The 15,900-nt window shown below is 36.3% G+C and overlaps 1 protein-coding gene across 1 annotated transcript in view; it reads right to left on the bottom strand.

Annotated features, from left to right (window-relative positions):
- Window positions 1-15,900, bottom strand: part of pdia5 (protein disulfide isomerase family A, member 5) — a 59,302-nt gene that overhangs the window by 25,439 nt on the left and 17,963 nt on the right. Inside the window, exons 3-9 of the mRNA XM_059562270.1 lie at window positions 14,575-14,662; window positions 9,515-9,598; window positions 9,348-9,393; window positions 7,237-7,329; window positions 6,616-6,676; window positions 4,193-4,260; window positions 1,484-1,575 (exon numbers count right to left, since the gene is read on the bottom strand). Coding sequence (XP_059418253.1) covers window positions 1,484-1,575; window positions 4,193-4,260; window positions 6,616-6,676; window positions 7,237-7,329; window positions 9,348-9,393; window positions 9,515-9,598; window positions 14,575-14,662 — 532 coding nt within the window. The remainder of the gene's footprint in view (window positions 1-1,483; window positions 1,576-4,192; window positions 4,261-6,615; window positions 6,677-7,236; window positions 7,330-9,347; window positions 9,394-9,514; window positions 9,599-14,574; window positions 14,663-15,900) is intronic.

The raw sequence follows: 15,900 nt of genomic DNA, 5'->3' as shown, positions 1-15,900 counted from the left end.
TGAAATGAAATAAAAAAATATATATTTATATTTTAAATATATCTAAATAATAATGGTCTCTCTGATTATACATTAGTGAAATATTAATTGATTCAAAAGAGCAGTGCTGAGGTGTGGTGTTATAGTGTAAAGATCTGGCCTGCGTTTCTCAAAAGCATCGTAAGGTAAAATAGGTCGTAGAACCATTGCCACCAATGGCCTCTACGATCAGCTTAGTTTACGATGCTTTAGGCAAATGCAGCCCTGGCCTTGGGCAGAGAGCTGTGTTTAATTAACCTTTTAGTAATTAAAGCAGCTGTGTAATGAAGGATCACTAAACAGAAGCTAAATGCGTACAGCTGCTGCCGCAAGTCTAAATATACAGGGAAAAGGCTCTGGACAAATTGCACCATGAAGAACATTAAAATTCTCTGATTCATTTAAGATCATAAATCATGCCTTTTGCTTGGGCTATTAGTTCTAGCATGCTACATATAAAAAGCTGCCCGATAAATGTCTCAGAAATGAATTAATTTTAACCCTTTGAATTTAAAATGCAAAGATTATTTTGTGGAAGAAACAAGTACTTTTTCAAATACCGGTAATGCAAATCACGTCTCTGCCCGCAATGCTACATTGTGCAGTGGTCAAAAACTTTTTGTGCTCAAAGTTCAAACTATTTTAACAAATATTTACTGGAATTAACATTTTATGTATTTTGAAACTTTTATTAACAGAATAAGTTAATGAAAGTCTTTCATTATAATTATTGGACTTTCATTCTTTTTCTTTATCCATTATGTAACAGTATTTTTGTTAGTAATATAAAATGTAAAAAGGAAAAAACCTTGATGTAAAACTTTTAAAAGTAACACTCCACAAAACTGGTGTTCACTATGGTGCATTTTCTTATGCTGACAAATCACATACTTGAGCTTTTGAGGGGGAGGGGGGGGGGGGTGAATGATGCTAGGAAAAGCTCCGACATCTCAAAAATCCGTTAAAAACATTTGTTGTGAATAAGAAAAAGTGTAGAAAAAGTTCAATTTTGATGACTTTCCTAGTCATCTTCATAATACATCATGAATGTGCAACTCTATAACACTTATTATAATAAAGCAAAACTAGTTTTAGAAAAGTAGGAAGGGCTGGTCGATATATCAGTTACTTACAAAATGCAGTGATTTTGCAGGAAACATAATCTTAAGTGAATATTGCAATGTTTTATTGGGTTATATTTCTATTTTGTCACATAAAATAAATTACTGGCCAACTTTGGCTATTTGGTTGGTTTTGGTTTTATAACAGCAAAAAGCCTTTTAAGCCACTGCAATACATAAAGGGATTTATATTGTAACATCAAAAGGCAGAAAAATATAAATATATAATTTTTAGCTATATCAATCAGCCATAAAGCTTAGCAATTTAGTCAGTTTAATTCAGTGTTCAGATGTTGACTAGTTTGTGCATTGGATTCATTTATGAAGAAGCAAGACAAACTTACTCAAAGTAGCAGAAGGTTGGGTAGCCCTTGACGCTGAACTCCTGTTTGAGCCCATCAAACTCCGCCGTGTGCACGTTCATCCCAGCCAACACCTACACAAAAGCAATGAATTAGACTTGAAACAAACAATCCCTGTCTAGTGACAAATACAGGAACATGAAGATGAATGGCCACATCAGAGTGTAAACAAAGCTTGTCGAAACAGACGGCATGCAGCGAAGTGGCACACAAATATCCATCTCTGATGACATTGCTTGACCTAACATGCTAATTGCTTGTTGATGAAGAGAACTTCATCCATTTTTATAGTGTGTCACATTGCTAAGGTGAAACAATATAGCTTGTGAAGTTATTTCAAACAAACTGCACCATTAAGATGGTCCACTCTTGATGATGTATTCCAAAATAAATGTGTATTATCTGAAAGTCACAAATCGTCTCTGGTGGGCCATAAGCATCCATCAGGCCAATGAAAAATATGCAGAAAAACTCCTGACCAGTGATTAACTCCTAAATCCATTATTGTTCCTGTAGTACTATCAGCTTCTCACCACACATACGCGGAAACTCAGAAAAACAGGAGGCAGCAAATCTACTTCTTGCATATATATTTATATATATATATATATATATATATATACATACATACATACATGTTAAAAAAGGTTTGTTCAAACTACTTTATAGTATGTACAAGCTGAAATGGAAAAAAAAAATATTACTATACTATTACTGTACGCTAGTTCACAATTTTGGGGTCAGAGAGATTTTATTTTTCAGATATCAATTGTTATATTCAACAAGAACAGGTTAAAAATTATCAAAAGGGACAATTCCTTTGTGTTTTGAACCTTCTATTCATCAATAAATAATGTGAAAGAATCCTGAAAAAAATGTATCAAGCAGCACAAAAGGAATAAATATTTCTTAAGCACCAAATCAGCATACCAGAATGATTTCTGAAGCATCATGTGACACTGAAGACGGAGGCAAAGGATGCTGAAAATTTAGCTTTTGTCATCACCGATATAGATGACATTTTTTTTATATATTAAAAAGAAAAAGTTATTTTAGATTTCAATAATATTTCACAATTTTAATCATAAAAGCAGCCTTTATTAGATTTTTCAAGTATATATAAAAAAGAATCTTACCAACCCTAAACAGTGGTGCATATATAAATTGACATTAAACTAGATTTATAAATACTGTAAAAGAATTGTTCATTGCTAGTTTATGATACCTAATACCTTAACTAATGTTAACAAATTTAAGCATAAAGTATTTCCAAAAGAGTCATTTTAAAAAAAATCTCTCCTGTTGTGCGGTCTTTGTTTATGTAATTATTTATTCAGTTTACCAGTGGAGGAATGGAACAAAAGAACCTTTTCATGGTTTTAGCTGCACAATACTAACCAGTTTTCTTACGCAAGCTTCCATGTAGAAAACACTCCCCCTTTGACATTTACAGCGGGGTCTTCTTAAAAATGGTTCAATTTCGATGTGGACAATTTTAGTTTGAATGAAAGTTCAAGCATCTATGTTTGAGCTTCTTTGAACATTCTAAGATGAGAGATGAAAAAAATAAAAAAAATGAGAAGCACCGAGAGAGAACAATGTGTGGTGAGGTGTACATTGGGGCTCCCAGCAGTGCACAGAGATATTGAGCTGAACTGTCATATAATCCATACTACACCATAGACTTATAGGAAGTACATCCTATAACTGTAATATGAAATCAGCAGAAGGGCTTTTATGCAAAATTGCCTCTTCCTCTAATGGAGGGGAACTAAACGTTCAGTCAAAAAGGAACATCAATGGGTTCACAATACATCCCACCTGTTAGGTAATTCGACAACTGAATCAGATATGCTAAAAAAAAAAAATAAAAAAAAGGGAACCGGAATCAATAGGGCATTATTCTATTAATTTAAGACCTTTATAAAAACACCTTGTGTGAAATTTAAGACCACACCTGTGATGGAAATATGTATTTATATTACATACATATATGTAATAATTAATGTGTTTAATGCAAAAAGAAAACAAAATATCTTTGTTGTCAAAAATGTTATTTATTATTATGATATACAATTAACTTTTCATATCAGCAGACAATATCCCATACAAAATATCCCCACAAAAGCATCGCATCACACTGCATTTTTGGTGGTGTAAATGATTTATTCAGAGGCATTATTTTCATCAGTGTTCTATCAGCTTTTACATACTTATATCTGCATGTTTTGAATATTTACCCCAGGCAAGTTTCACATTTGAACCATATTAAATATATATTTCATGTAAAATTCTTACAGTTGATAAAAAAATTCAATACACACTACAGGGCTGTTACCAATCAAATTAAATTAATGTTATGAGATTAGTGTTTTAAATAAAATCTTGAATATACATAGAAGAAATGTTTGGGGAAAATTAAACATGATGCATTAAAAACGCTGAATCAATTAGTAACAAAAACGCAGAGTGTTGCTTGGAGAATGTGCAATACTTTTGTTCTGATCTTTGTTTGGAACTATTTTCATTGGTGAAATAGAACAAAACAGTCAATTGTGTCTAAAATGTAAGTAACATACTTCATTAACTGTTTGTTAAACTAAAATCAATGTATCATTTGCAATTGCGAAAATGTTCAGCAAAATAGCTCCCTTGTCATGGTGTGTTACTTAAGTCACCCTGTGTACTTACATATTTCCCTTTTGTCTCAGTGGCTGCTTGCTGGAAAATGGGCTGCATCCTTTTACATACTCCACACCCTACACGCAGAAGAGATTTTACAGTTTAAGGGGCATTAGTAAAAAAGGTCCAGAGCCTATTGCCATAAAAGTAGCAATGTATGAATCATAGCTCACACAGATGTCACTTATAAAATGTCACTTTCCATGTGACCAACTTGAAGCATTGCAAAGTGTGTGTGTGGGAATCTTTCGCCCTTACTTGAAATTCATGGTCGAACACATTCCTATTGAAATGACTAGATTTCACATGCAACAGTTTGTCAAATAATGATAAAGGTGACCATGCCTCGTTTTTGCACAGAAAGGCTGCAGAATATTACTACACATTAATATTATGATACCACGTTCATAGTTATACACCAAAGTTTATTATTTAGATTATCATTTCAAAAGTTTAGGGTTGGTAAGATATTAATGTTATTAAAAGAAACCTCTTATGTTCACCAATACTGCATTTACTGTATCAACAATACAATAAAAACTGTAAAACTGTGAAATATTTTGTAATAAATGTAATTTATTTCAAAATATAATTTATTCCTGTTGTGACGAAGCTGAATTTTCAGCAGTCTTCACATGATCCTTCAGAAATCATTCTTAAGTGCTGATTTGGTGCTCAAGAAAAACATTTCTTGTTAAAACAAGTGTTTCAGTGAATCCTTTTCAGGATTCTTTGATGAATATACAATTAAAAAAACATGCATTTAAAATTTAAATCTTCTGCAACCTGTGCAATGCTTTACTATCCACTTTTAATCAATTTATTGCATCCTTTATATATATATTAGAGGTGTAACGTTACGCAAAATTCACGGTTCGGTACGTACCTCGGTTTTAAAGTCACGGTTTGGTTCATTTTCGGTACAGTAAGGGAAAGAAATGCAAACATTAAACTGCTGGTTGTTTATTACTTTTTTTAACAATTTGTTTATAGTTTTTTTTAAATACTTTTTAATAAAGTATATATAAAATAAAAAAAGAATAAGAAATAAAATACTGCTGCAAAGTTCTCCACTAAATAAAATACTCTCAGTCTCAAACCAATATCATATAATCAAATATAATGAAAAATATAAATAAATAACTATGATTACAGTGCAGCATTACCAATCCCAGCTTGTAGGCCTGCTCATATTTAAAAAAAAATATATATAACTTTTCCAAAGTGTAAAGTGCAGCATCAACAGTTTCAGTTTTTAGACCTGCACAGATTTCATTATTGCATTGGCCTGATCGGAATTAAGAGCAAAGGTCTGTTTAAATGCCGACGGGAGCTGCGTTTGAATTACAATCGTTTTTTTCCTAGTTGTAGTGATGTTCACACTCTCGTGATGCCTTTTGAAAACCTTAGGCCGGTGACACACTGGCATATTGCACCTGTCAAACATAGTCTATTTTGCCGTCAATACTGTTGACGGTGTCCTTTATCAGTAGGCTTTATATTTATGCTCAACATGAAGTATAGATATTGTTGTCGTGAAGACAAGATCCTGGTCTGTCGGCGGTCTCCCTCTATGTCACCAACAGTAGCAGCAGTGCGCCAGCGCCGCGTCAGGCACGATTCTGGTGTGTAAAGACACAGAAAACGCGAAGCAGCCGTCACACAACTGACACGCAGCAGAAACGCCACGCTCATGCCACGCATCCAGTGTGTCGCCGGCCTTAGAATCAGCTGCAGGGCGGGATTTGTGCTGAATGCGGAGACTTCCGCCACTTAATATGTTCGTTTGGGAACACGAAAATGTACCTATGTTCCGCAAACAAAATATTGCATTCGGTCATTCGGTACACACGTGCAACGTACCGAAACGGTCCGGTACGAATACACGTACCGTTACACCCCTAATATATATATATATTTCTTTTTTTGTGTTACCAACACCAAACTTTTGAAAGGTAGTGTAAGTTTAAGTATTTTATCAAATGAGAAAAGGTAATAGGTAATAGTGATCATCTTAACCCTATGGCTACAGGTTAAGGTTAGGCACTTTACAATGGATGCTACTGTTTGGAGTCTTGGCAGAATTATAATAATTATTTTTTTTTTTAAAGAGTTGGTTCTGCCCAGAGGTTTCCCACATCTGTTGATCTAAATATGATTTTGGCTGATTTCTAATGTGCTTTTGGGTTCCTCTGAGGAATACATGAGGAATTAAGTCTTTAGAAGTTAAACTCTTGTTTATGTCACACTGACAAATGCTGGACATCTTAATGACATCTCGACTGCATTCACAACCTATATTGATTCAAGCACACACAATCACACTTCACAGGATTTGTTTTGTTTGAACATGGCACTTCTTGCATGACTGCACACAGTTTGCATCAGATGAAGTGTTTAGTGGTGGATGATTACAGACAGAGGTGACTCACATGGGGCGTAAAACATCATTAGGATGGGCCGCTCCTCTCTTTTCAGCAGCTTCCGGAAATCCTGCAAACCAAACAGCATGAAATGAGTGGATCAAACACTCTGGGCTGTGTGGCTGTAAACTTTAGAAATGTTTTAGATCATCTTATTAAAAGCAAAAACAAGGGTAGAGATTTCCCGGCCTCTTTCTTTAACATGGCATATTGCATCTTTACTTCATCACACACCAGCACAGCACTAGTTTTTACTCTCTTGTCTAAACCACACTATTTTACAAAACAAAACAAAATCAGAAATTAGATATCAATGTTCTCTTCAAAGAGGTTTCAAATCTTTCATTACTAAAAAGTGTGTCTGTTGACCACCATCTGTAGAGTGTGATTTCTGTTTTGAAAAAAGGCCACTGCTGGACATATTTGAAATATTACAACCTCCTGAATCTGTTTTCAGATCTAACTTTTTTCACATACCCAAATGGTCTGAAAATGTAAGGCTAGGGCATTTAATACCATACTCCTGAACACTCAGTCCAGCTGCCAGATTTAGCCTTGAGAGACAGAAGAATAGATAGGTTCTTCTGTTGCAGATTGTTCAGCTACAAGTCTTACTTGAGCAATACTTACCTTCTCTGACTCGATGTGAACAACATCTTTAGCCTCAGGGTTTTCCTCCCACAGGGGGGCACCTGCAGGGTCTTTCAGGAATGCCACCATGGACTAAAAGAGGTGAGAGAATAGATAGAAAAAAAGACATTACAGAATCATCTTTCACTGTCATAAAATGGTCAACTCGCTGTATGCATTTCATTTTAATATTGAATCATTCTGAGATTAGAGCAATGGTTCTCAATTCCAGTTCTCGCGTTCCACTACTCCGCACATTTTTTATGAATCTCTTATCACTTCAGACATTTGTTCTATTTGACCATAAGTGACCTGCAAGTTGGACTTCACGGGATATTCCACCATGATTCCAGTTTGAAGGGAGTGTAAATGTTCCATTCTATGCACATTAAAGGTACAGTTTGTAGGACCTGCCACGAGAGGGCACACTACCAAAATAATCACGTGGTTTGATGACGCTAAGAAGGAGCGTGGGATGATGGGATTTGTTGTCTTCTACCCAACCGCTGACGGCGATCAATCAGACGGAAATATAAATCAAGGATTTAACGGATGAGGTAAAGTTTTTATAAATGTTGTGCTTGATGTCATAATTTTCAAACGCGAGTTCAACGATTTGCGCGAGTATATTACATACAAAATCAATGCAAAAACGCGATCAGACTATGCCCCATAATTACTAATCTTGTTGGTCTTTATAATAGCATACGTTCTCTGTAAAGATACGAATCAAAACAACTCACCTGTCGAGTACAACACAAGTTTACAGGAGTTGTCCTTGTCGACAGAACCAGCAGCAGACGGTAAACAGTAATTATGTTCCATAAATAAGTAACACAATCCACCATAAAACGTGCAAGTAGTAGTAAATAAGGAACTGCTTGAAGCAAGCTAGTGGTTTGCTGGACCCTAGACACTACTTCCACATTTTCTCTGACACTGTTGTCATGTGGTTTCTACATCAGTAAAGGCGGTAACAAAGGATAACTAACGTCATTGACAGGCGACTGCACTGCCCCATGTCACTGTTTAGAATGGGAATTTTCTCATGATTTACAAGTAGTTGAAAACATTAGAGATATTGTTAGTAATCAGCTGGACAAAATATATAACACTAGCCTAGTGGTTTTTGGATATTTTACTGCAAATATCTTACAAATTGTACCTTTAAAGTGTGTGAGACATGAATCTAAATTGTATTTATTGTTTATATTTTTATTATGTTAAACTTCACACAATGTACACAATTTCAATCAGACCGGCAAAATATGCTGAGCGGTGCTATGTGCAGACTGGAATTGAGAACCACTGGATTAGAGGTACGGATCTAATATTTGCATGAAAGGATGTACATGACTACAGTTCAAAGGTTTGGGGTATATATATATTTTTTTAAAGGAGTTCTAAAAAAGTGTGATCTAACTTGGACATAAAAAATGCTGAGATTGATCACTAATGAAAACCTCTCCTCTCTTGTTCAATTACTCTAATATATCTCCTAATCTATGTATGCAAGACATTAGGAACTAAGCACTCCCTTGACATGTAGCAAAGGAAATTGAAGAGCAATATGTGGTACTTAACAGCAGGTGCATTTAATAAGAGCTCTCATATCTTTCCACACCAGTGGTGCCAGCGAGCATGTCCCATCACTGTCTCATCATCCAGCATAGCTCAGCTCATTCATTTTTAACATATTCACAGTCCAGAGTCATTTATCAATGCCTCATCACATTCGGTCACAACTGAGCCGAAAGGTGTGTGGAGAATGAGTTAGGTGAGAGAAACCAATGAGGGACAAGTTTGATTCGTCTACTTATGAACCAAGGGCTTCTGGCTCTGGTGCTTGAGGCTGAGTACTATGAAATGACAGCAATGGGAAAACCATGGACAATGAGCAAGTTAATAGCAACAAAGAGAGAATCATCCACTAACAGATGACAGAGTATACATCCAAAAAGGCATTGATGCTGTTTAGTGAAAATGCAGGTTGTCAATCCATATGTCTAACAGAGAAATATTGATGAATTGGATTCTGAAAGAGGCTTCCAAAAATGCTGTGATTTGTGTCAGAAATGACTACATCATAATGCAATTTTCTGAGAAATTACCTTAAACATAGCTGGTCTGTTATATTCTGTGTGGAAGGTCCCATCCCTAAAAGCAACACAAAATTAAAATTGCTGTGCTCATGCTTCTCAATAACAATAATCTGACAAGACCTCCAAACTGCCATAGTTGCAGTACATGAACCTGAGAAAATTAAGACTATTCTTACTTGTAATGCAAGACCTCAACTCCATTGGTTTTTGAACTGGGGTCTACCTTGACTTTTTTACAGAGTTTACGACCTTCTGAATCCCTGTGGAGGAAAACCGACAGAAACATTTATGAATATTCAATCAATTAACAGATTCACAAACAGTACTAAATAATGCATAATTGAAGTAGAAATCAAACAAAGTTAATGTAAGGGCCACTTCTAAGTTTTGTCAAACCTGTCATTCTTTTCTTTTTGAAGGACAAGACATTCAGCTGCTACAGTGTATTATACATAAACTCTGCTTGCTTAAATTCTGAGCCACTGGTCTCAAGATAAAAGAGTTAAGCGTTTTTTTCTTCCCTCTCTGCTTGCAGGAGAATAGCATGCTTCAAAAAGTCCTGCTCATAATGGATTTTGTACAAGTATGTGGTACTGGTTATATGCATTAGGGCACATTCCACAATGTGCTACACTCTGAATCTCAAGACTCTTTTAAAGCATTAATTCCATGTTTTATTGTAAGAAATATTATGCATGTTAAATAATAGTTTGTGTATTGTGAAAAGTGGCTATAATTAAACATCATACAGTATCTTTTTATCTCAAGAAGTAAAATCATTACATATGACCCTTTCTACATGATGAGAAAAAAACATTTCAGTCCATTTGATCAATTTTTAGACAAACTACAGTGCAGACTGAATTCATCATGCTCAGCCATCAAACCCTGTTATGTTACTGTAAGAAATTGATGGGAAATCATAGAAAATTAATAAAGAATACAGAACTGCTCGTATAAAACTTTAGCTTTACTCAAAAAATATTTTACGGTTAACCAACTACTCACTGGTCAATTGCTGAAAAAAAAAACATGAAAGCTTAATTTTTTTAGAGGGTTTCTAGCCCTATTTTCTATCTTATTTATGGGAGGGGGCCACAGAGGGATTAAAAAAATCAGTGCTTTCTAAATTCACTGCACAAGAAAATTAAAGCTCCAGTTCCAGATAAATTCATCTTTGTCATACAGCAACAAAGCACTCTATCTTCACACTCGCACCTCAACAGAACCTGAGAACAGAAAGGACCCAAATTACCTGGTCCCTCTGTCACCACAGATACGCCCACAGCCCTGGCCCCCAAAGCGAGCCAGATCTCTCCATTGTAAAGACTCCCTTTCCCTTGAGCGATAATGAGCATGGAAATGTATTACATAAGGACAAATAGGAGCAGAGAGGAATCAGCAGCGATCTAAAGCCCCATGCTAATGGAAATTCAAAGAGACTGAATTCAATTATGCTTCTGAAAGCATCCGCCCCCAAACAGCTCCATTCCTAAAAGGTAGATGAGACACTATCATTAGTGTTACGCATTTCCCACATAACGCCTTTGTGGGAGGACAGAGAGAGGTGAAGCGGGGATCAGAGCTCAGTCTGTCAGATGGAAACTCAATTAAACATGCTGTGTGTCGAATGAGCTGACTCGGGATCACAGATGCCAATGAGCACACATGCGTAGATATGCCCCTTCATACCCTCTCCAACACCACTACCCATTTCGGGATGCCAAAATAATTGGCCATCTTGTTCTAAGCCATGAGGGCCAGGGGTCAAGTCAATAAGTTTTGCTTGCAGGGGGGTTTTAAAGTGGATATCCAAGGGTCAAAATTGCTGAAAGCTGTTAGTGCGTGTCTAGTGGACAAGTTGCGAAGTTGAAAACCAAGTCTGAAGGTTCTGAATAAAAGTAGCAGTTTTCATTAAAAATCCCATTGGATTGTTCAGATTCCAGAATTATTGCATTGCCATTTTCTTCATACTGATCTCGCTCTGTCCATGGCCTACTTCCTTAATGGTATCCCCAGTGGACTGGAGCTGGCCATCTCTCAGGTCCCTGTCATCTGTAGAAAACATATGGGCGTATCTCTCTGCTTTGCTCTACCGCACTGCTGGCCTGTGTGGAGTTACTTTTTCTAAACCCATCTTTATATAAGTTCATTACTCTCAAAAATGTCCTTTAAGGATTGGCTAGGCTAAAACAATTTTTTGTGTACGTGTGCATTTGCTAACTAGGCTTGGGCGCTATCCAAATTTTGATACCGTCCAACCTCCTCCCTATTTTACCTCGGTATACGGCATTACCGTGAATAATTAAAAAATGATGACGTAAGGCTGAGACAGCATCACCAAACTGTTGGCTTGTGCCTAAACCATTCAGAAACTGAATACCAAACACTAATACTGAAACAATAACAAAATTACATGCACAACAATATTAACAACTTTTATTAGCAACAAATAGCAATAGTCAAACAGAATTAAATTAACATAAACATACAGAACAGTTTTTGCGCAGAGACTCGCACACAACTCAATAAAATCACAAGGGGTGTGCACGGATAGTCGAACATTCGAATATTCGTTCTGCTCTAAGTATTCGATAAATAAAAATTATATTCGAATTTCCACATATTTTTGCAGGCCATAAAAAAAAAAATGAAAAAAAGTCCACAATAAAACCTAATTCAGTCACTTTCTGTGACTCTCCATGGCATATTTGAAGATGTATGCAAGCAAAAAATAATTAATGAATGAATAAGAACTGCGGTCTTCTACAGTACTTCAAATATACCGTAGATAATCACAGAAAGTGACCACATTCGAGAACATTGTTGTGGCATCTCTCAAGCAACGCATAAACACCGCTAACTTGTAGAATGCAGTGAAAACTCCTCTTCTCGCGTCTGCCCTAGACCCTCGGCCCAAACATCTCAGGTTTCTCGATGAAAACATGAGAGAAGTAAGAAAAACAAACTTTTTTGAACATTATCAGAAAATTTTCCTTGATGCGAGTGGTGCGAATGCAGCCGCCGTCACCAACGATGAAGTGGATGCAATGCCCACTCGTCGGAAAAGGCTGAGCCAGTTCTTCAGCGATGATTCCAGAGAGTCCAGCTGAGACGAGTGGGAACAGTTCTTGCTGGAGCCATGTATTCCTCCATATGAGGATCCCATTCAGGGGTGAAACGAAAACACTGGAGGAAAAACTGATTCGTTTAGCACACCGTTATTTGTGAATCCCGCCAACGTCTGTGCCGTCAGAGCGCGTTTTCTCCACGGCCGGCCTTATTGTTAACAGACTAAGGAGCTGACTTTCCCCCGATCATATTTACATGACTGTGTTTCTTAACAAGAACATGTAAAACAATAGAAAAAAAAAAGGCAAAAAAGATTTGTTGACAGTTTCAAAGTTAAGTGTAAGCTACATTCTGTACAATGGCCTAATTGCTGCAGGCCGCTTTACGTTTTTTCTTTGTTAATTTTTTTTTTTTTTTTTTTTGCTTTTAATCTGTACTTTTGTTTGTTTGCACGCATTGTTAAAGGTTTTCAGCTACAAAACACGATGTGTAATGTTCATGCTTATTGTGTGTAAGCTTGTTCAAAAATGACAGAAACAATAAATGTTGCTGAAAAATAACGTCTGTCTCATTAAACTTAATTTAAATAAACGATTATTCGAATATTCGTTTTTTGTGAGCTCAAAATTATTTGAATGTGATATTTGCGGAAAATGCCCATCCCTAAAAATCACACCGCACGAACAACTTTTAATAACAAAGAGCAGCTTATAAAAAAAAAGAGCAAATAGACCCACAACAGTCAACCAGAGTTGAATTAAAATAAACATCCATAATAAAAATTATTGAAAAGCAATAGGTCTAAATAAAAACAACTTCTTTCCAGTCTTCTTTCCAAAATAGTTTTTAATGAAAACCAAATAAAAATATCTGAATCCATTAAATAAATAAAAAATAAACACAGTGCCAATAGGAACGAATAGCAAGTGGCATACAATCTAGTCAAGATTTTTCGCTAGGGCACGTTGTGAACCGACAACTTTTCCTGCGGTGCTGAAAACATGCTCCTATGGTGTGCTTGTGGCACAGACGTACAGGTACTTTCGTGCCACTCGCGACATCTGGGGAAAACACCAGTCAGCATTTTTCCATGAATGAAGTGGGTCCTCATCTCCTTGAGTAACTGGCTCCAAACAGTAGGCTGTTATTTCAGCTCCGACTCGGTCCTCTACGTTGCCGATGCCGACAGGACTTGCCATTGCATCGTTTTTTTTTTTGCAGCATATTCCCAGAGTCATCTTTTTTCTTGAGGGCACAATTTGCAAATAGCCTCGTCCGTATTTACCGCCTCTCCCTTCTCGTTCGGTCGAAACCCGAAATACTGGCAAACTGCAGAAGTTGTGTTCTTTTTCCAGACCAGGTCACTCGGTGTGCAACTCGCCATCTTTCCCCCTTTCTCTCTTTCTCCTCGTCTCGTTGTCACGCGATGACAACCACGCATACGCATTTTTAGGCATTAAATAAATTATATTTAATATTTAATCCTTGTCTCCTATATAAGTGCATTGTTTTTTGTTTTTTTTATTGACGGTATGACGGTATTGAAACTGATACCGTTGGTATTTTTACATCCCTGCGGTATACCATATTACCTTATTACCGCCCAAGCCTACTGCTAACAAGCTAAAGTTTTTATTGCCTTACTCATCCTACCAATTACCACCTAGCCATTGAGAAATGATTCAGGGACCAAGTTTTTAATCATCAGAAACATCAAAACAACTTTCGTGATATCTCTTTCTCAAAGCAGAGGCAGACAGAAGATGCTGAGCTGTGACATGTGCATGAGCTGCACAATGATGCGATGGAACAAGATAAACCACAGTAATCCAAGGTAATCACCACAGACACAACCTGTGCATATGAGCTAATTATTTAGGCACGGGGATCATATTTCTAAGAATAAAAAGGTTTTTCCACACTTTTGTGTGTTCAAGGTTCTACATAAACATTCTGTTTGACCAGAAACCTTCTTGTGAGTCCAAAAACACCATCTATAACCCTCATACTGCATTTATTGCATCACACCTTTTAAAGACAGTGTTAGAAATAAAACCACAGCAATGAGTTGATCAGGACATCAACTGCCTCAAAATTAGTGGTAAGAAAGTACACTATAGCAGTAACCTGCTCAAATAAAAATGCTAAATCAATTGGTACTCACCCACAATTCACCCAGGCGATGGTACCCTGACCTTTCACGGCCTGTGCCACATCAGACAGCAGCTTTAAATGAGCATCTCCAGACGAAGCTGAGGACACAAAAAACACATTTAGATGACTGTAGACAAGACATGTTGCAGAAACTGCATGAACTGCTTCCCTCCGGTAGAAGATACAGAGTCCCAATGTATAAATCAAATCAATATGAGAATTATTTTGGACTGATATCGGTGTTTCTGTTTAACAAGTGTTTATCTTGATAGGTTTTTATTATGGTTTATTGTTTGTTTATTGCATGTCTATGTAGCAACATGTAGTCCACAACAATTTTCCTTCCGAGGAGAATAAAGTATTCTACTACTAATGTAAAACCTTTAAAGGTCCCATGACATTGATTATTTCCTTTTCTTTAAATGCTTTTTAATGTTTCCTTAGGTGTACTTATATTGTTAGTATGATTTTTACATTTAAAATTTAGAAATAAAAAGCATTTTTTATATCCTGATATTAGCCCTCTGGCTTGAATGCTCTGTTTGAAGGGGCGTGTCTGCTGTGAGACTCAGAGGAAACGACAACTGTTGTGATTGGCTGACATCTTTGCGTATTACATGTGGACCCCTCTAAAATATATATATATATATATATATATATATATATATATATATATATATATATATATATATATATATATATATATATATATATATATATATATATATATATATATATATATATACTACAGCTGTCGAGATTAACGAATCGTGGATTTGTTGATTATATAATTATTCTTTCGATCTTTTCCCATCACATGAAAAGCTGCAGTGATGAGCAGCATTGAGTAGACAGTGTCTGTTTATCGCGTGAATGCAGTCGTCTCGTCGTTATTGCAACACGTTTTCTCTCACCAAATGCTTTCACCACAACTAACAGCAAACACATGAATACAGTAAGAGCTTTGTTGTGCAGCATAACAGCGTCATTCAATGTAACGGCAGTTTAGGCAAGTGTGCAGATATACTCGCGATGTGTAACAGCTCCGAAAAAAATGGGAGCGTTCTTTGATCGCTCTCTGTAGTTAAATCACAATTTAAATAACAGATTTGTTTCATGCTACTAAGAGAAACAACGTGAAGTTGATCGTTTAGTCACTGGCTTGATCATCAGAAATCACTGATCACAGATCAGGCATTAATGAACACTGTTACTCACTGTTTGTGCCGGTGCTGTCGAATCCATATCATAAAAGTCTGTTTGTAACGCCTGTGCTGACATTGCGACTGAATTATATGTAAATATTTGGGTGGGCAAAGCAGAGAAAGGGGAGGTA

This window comes from Carassius carassius, chromosome 11 (assembly GCF_963082965.1).
Source record: "Carassius carassius chromosome 11, fCarCar2.1, whole genome shotgun sequence".
Taxonomy (NCBI): domain Eukaryota; kingdom Metazoa; phylum Chordata; class Actinopteri; order Cypriniformes; family Cyprinidae; genus Carassius; species Carassius carassius.
Note: the sequence above shows the minus strand (reverse complement) of the source record. Positions and strands in the feature narration are given on the sequence as shown.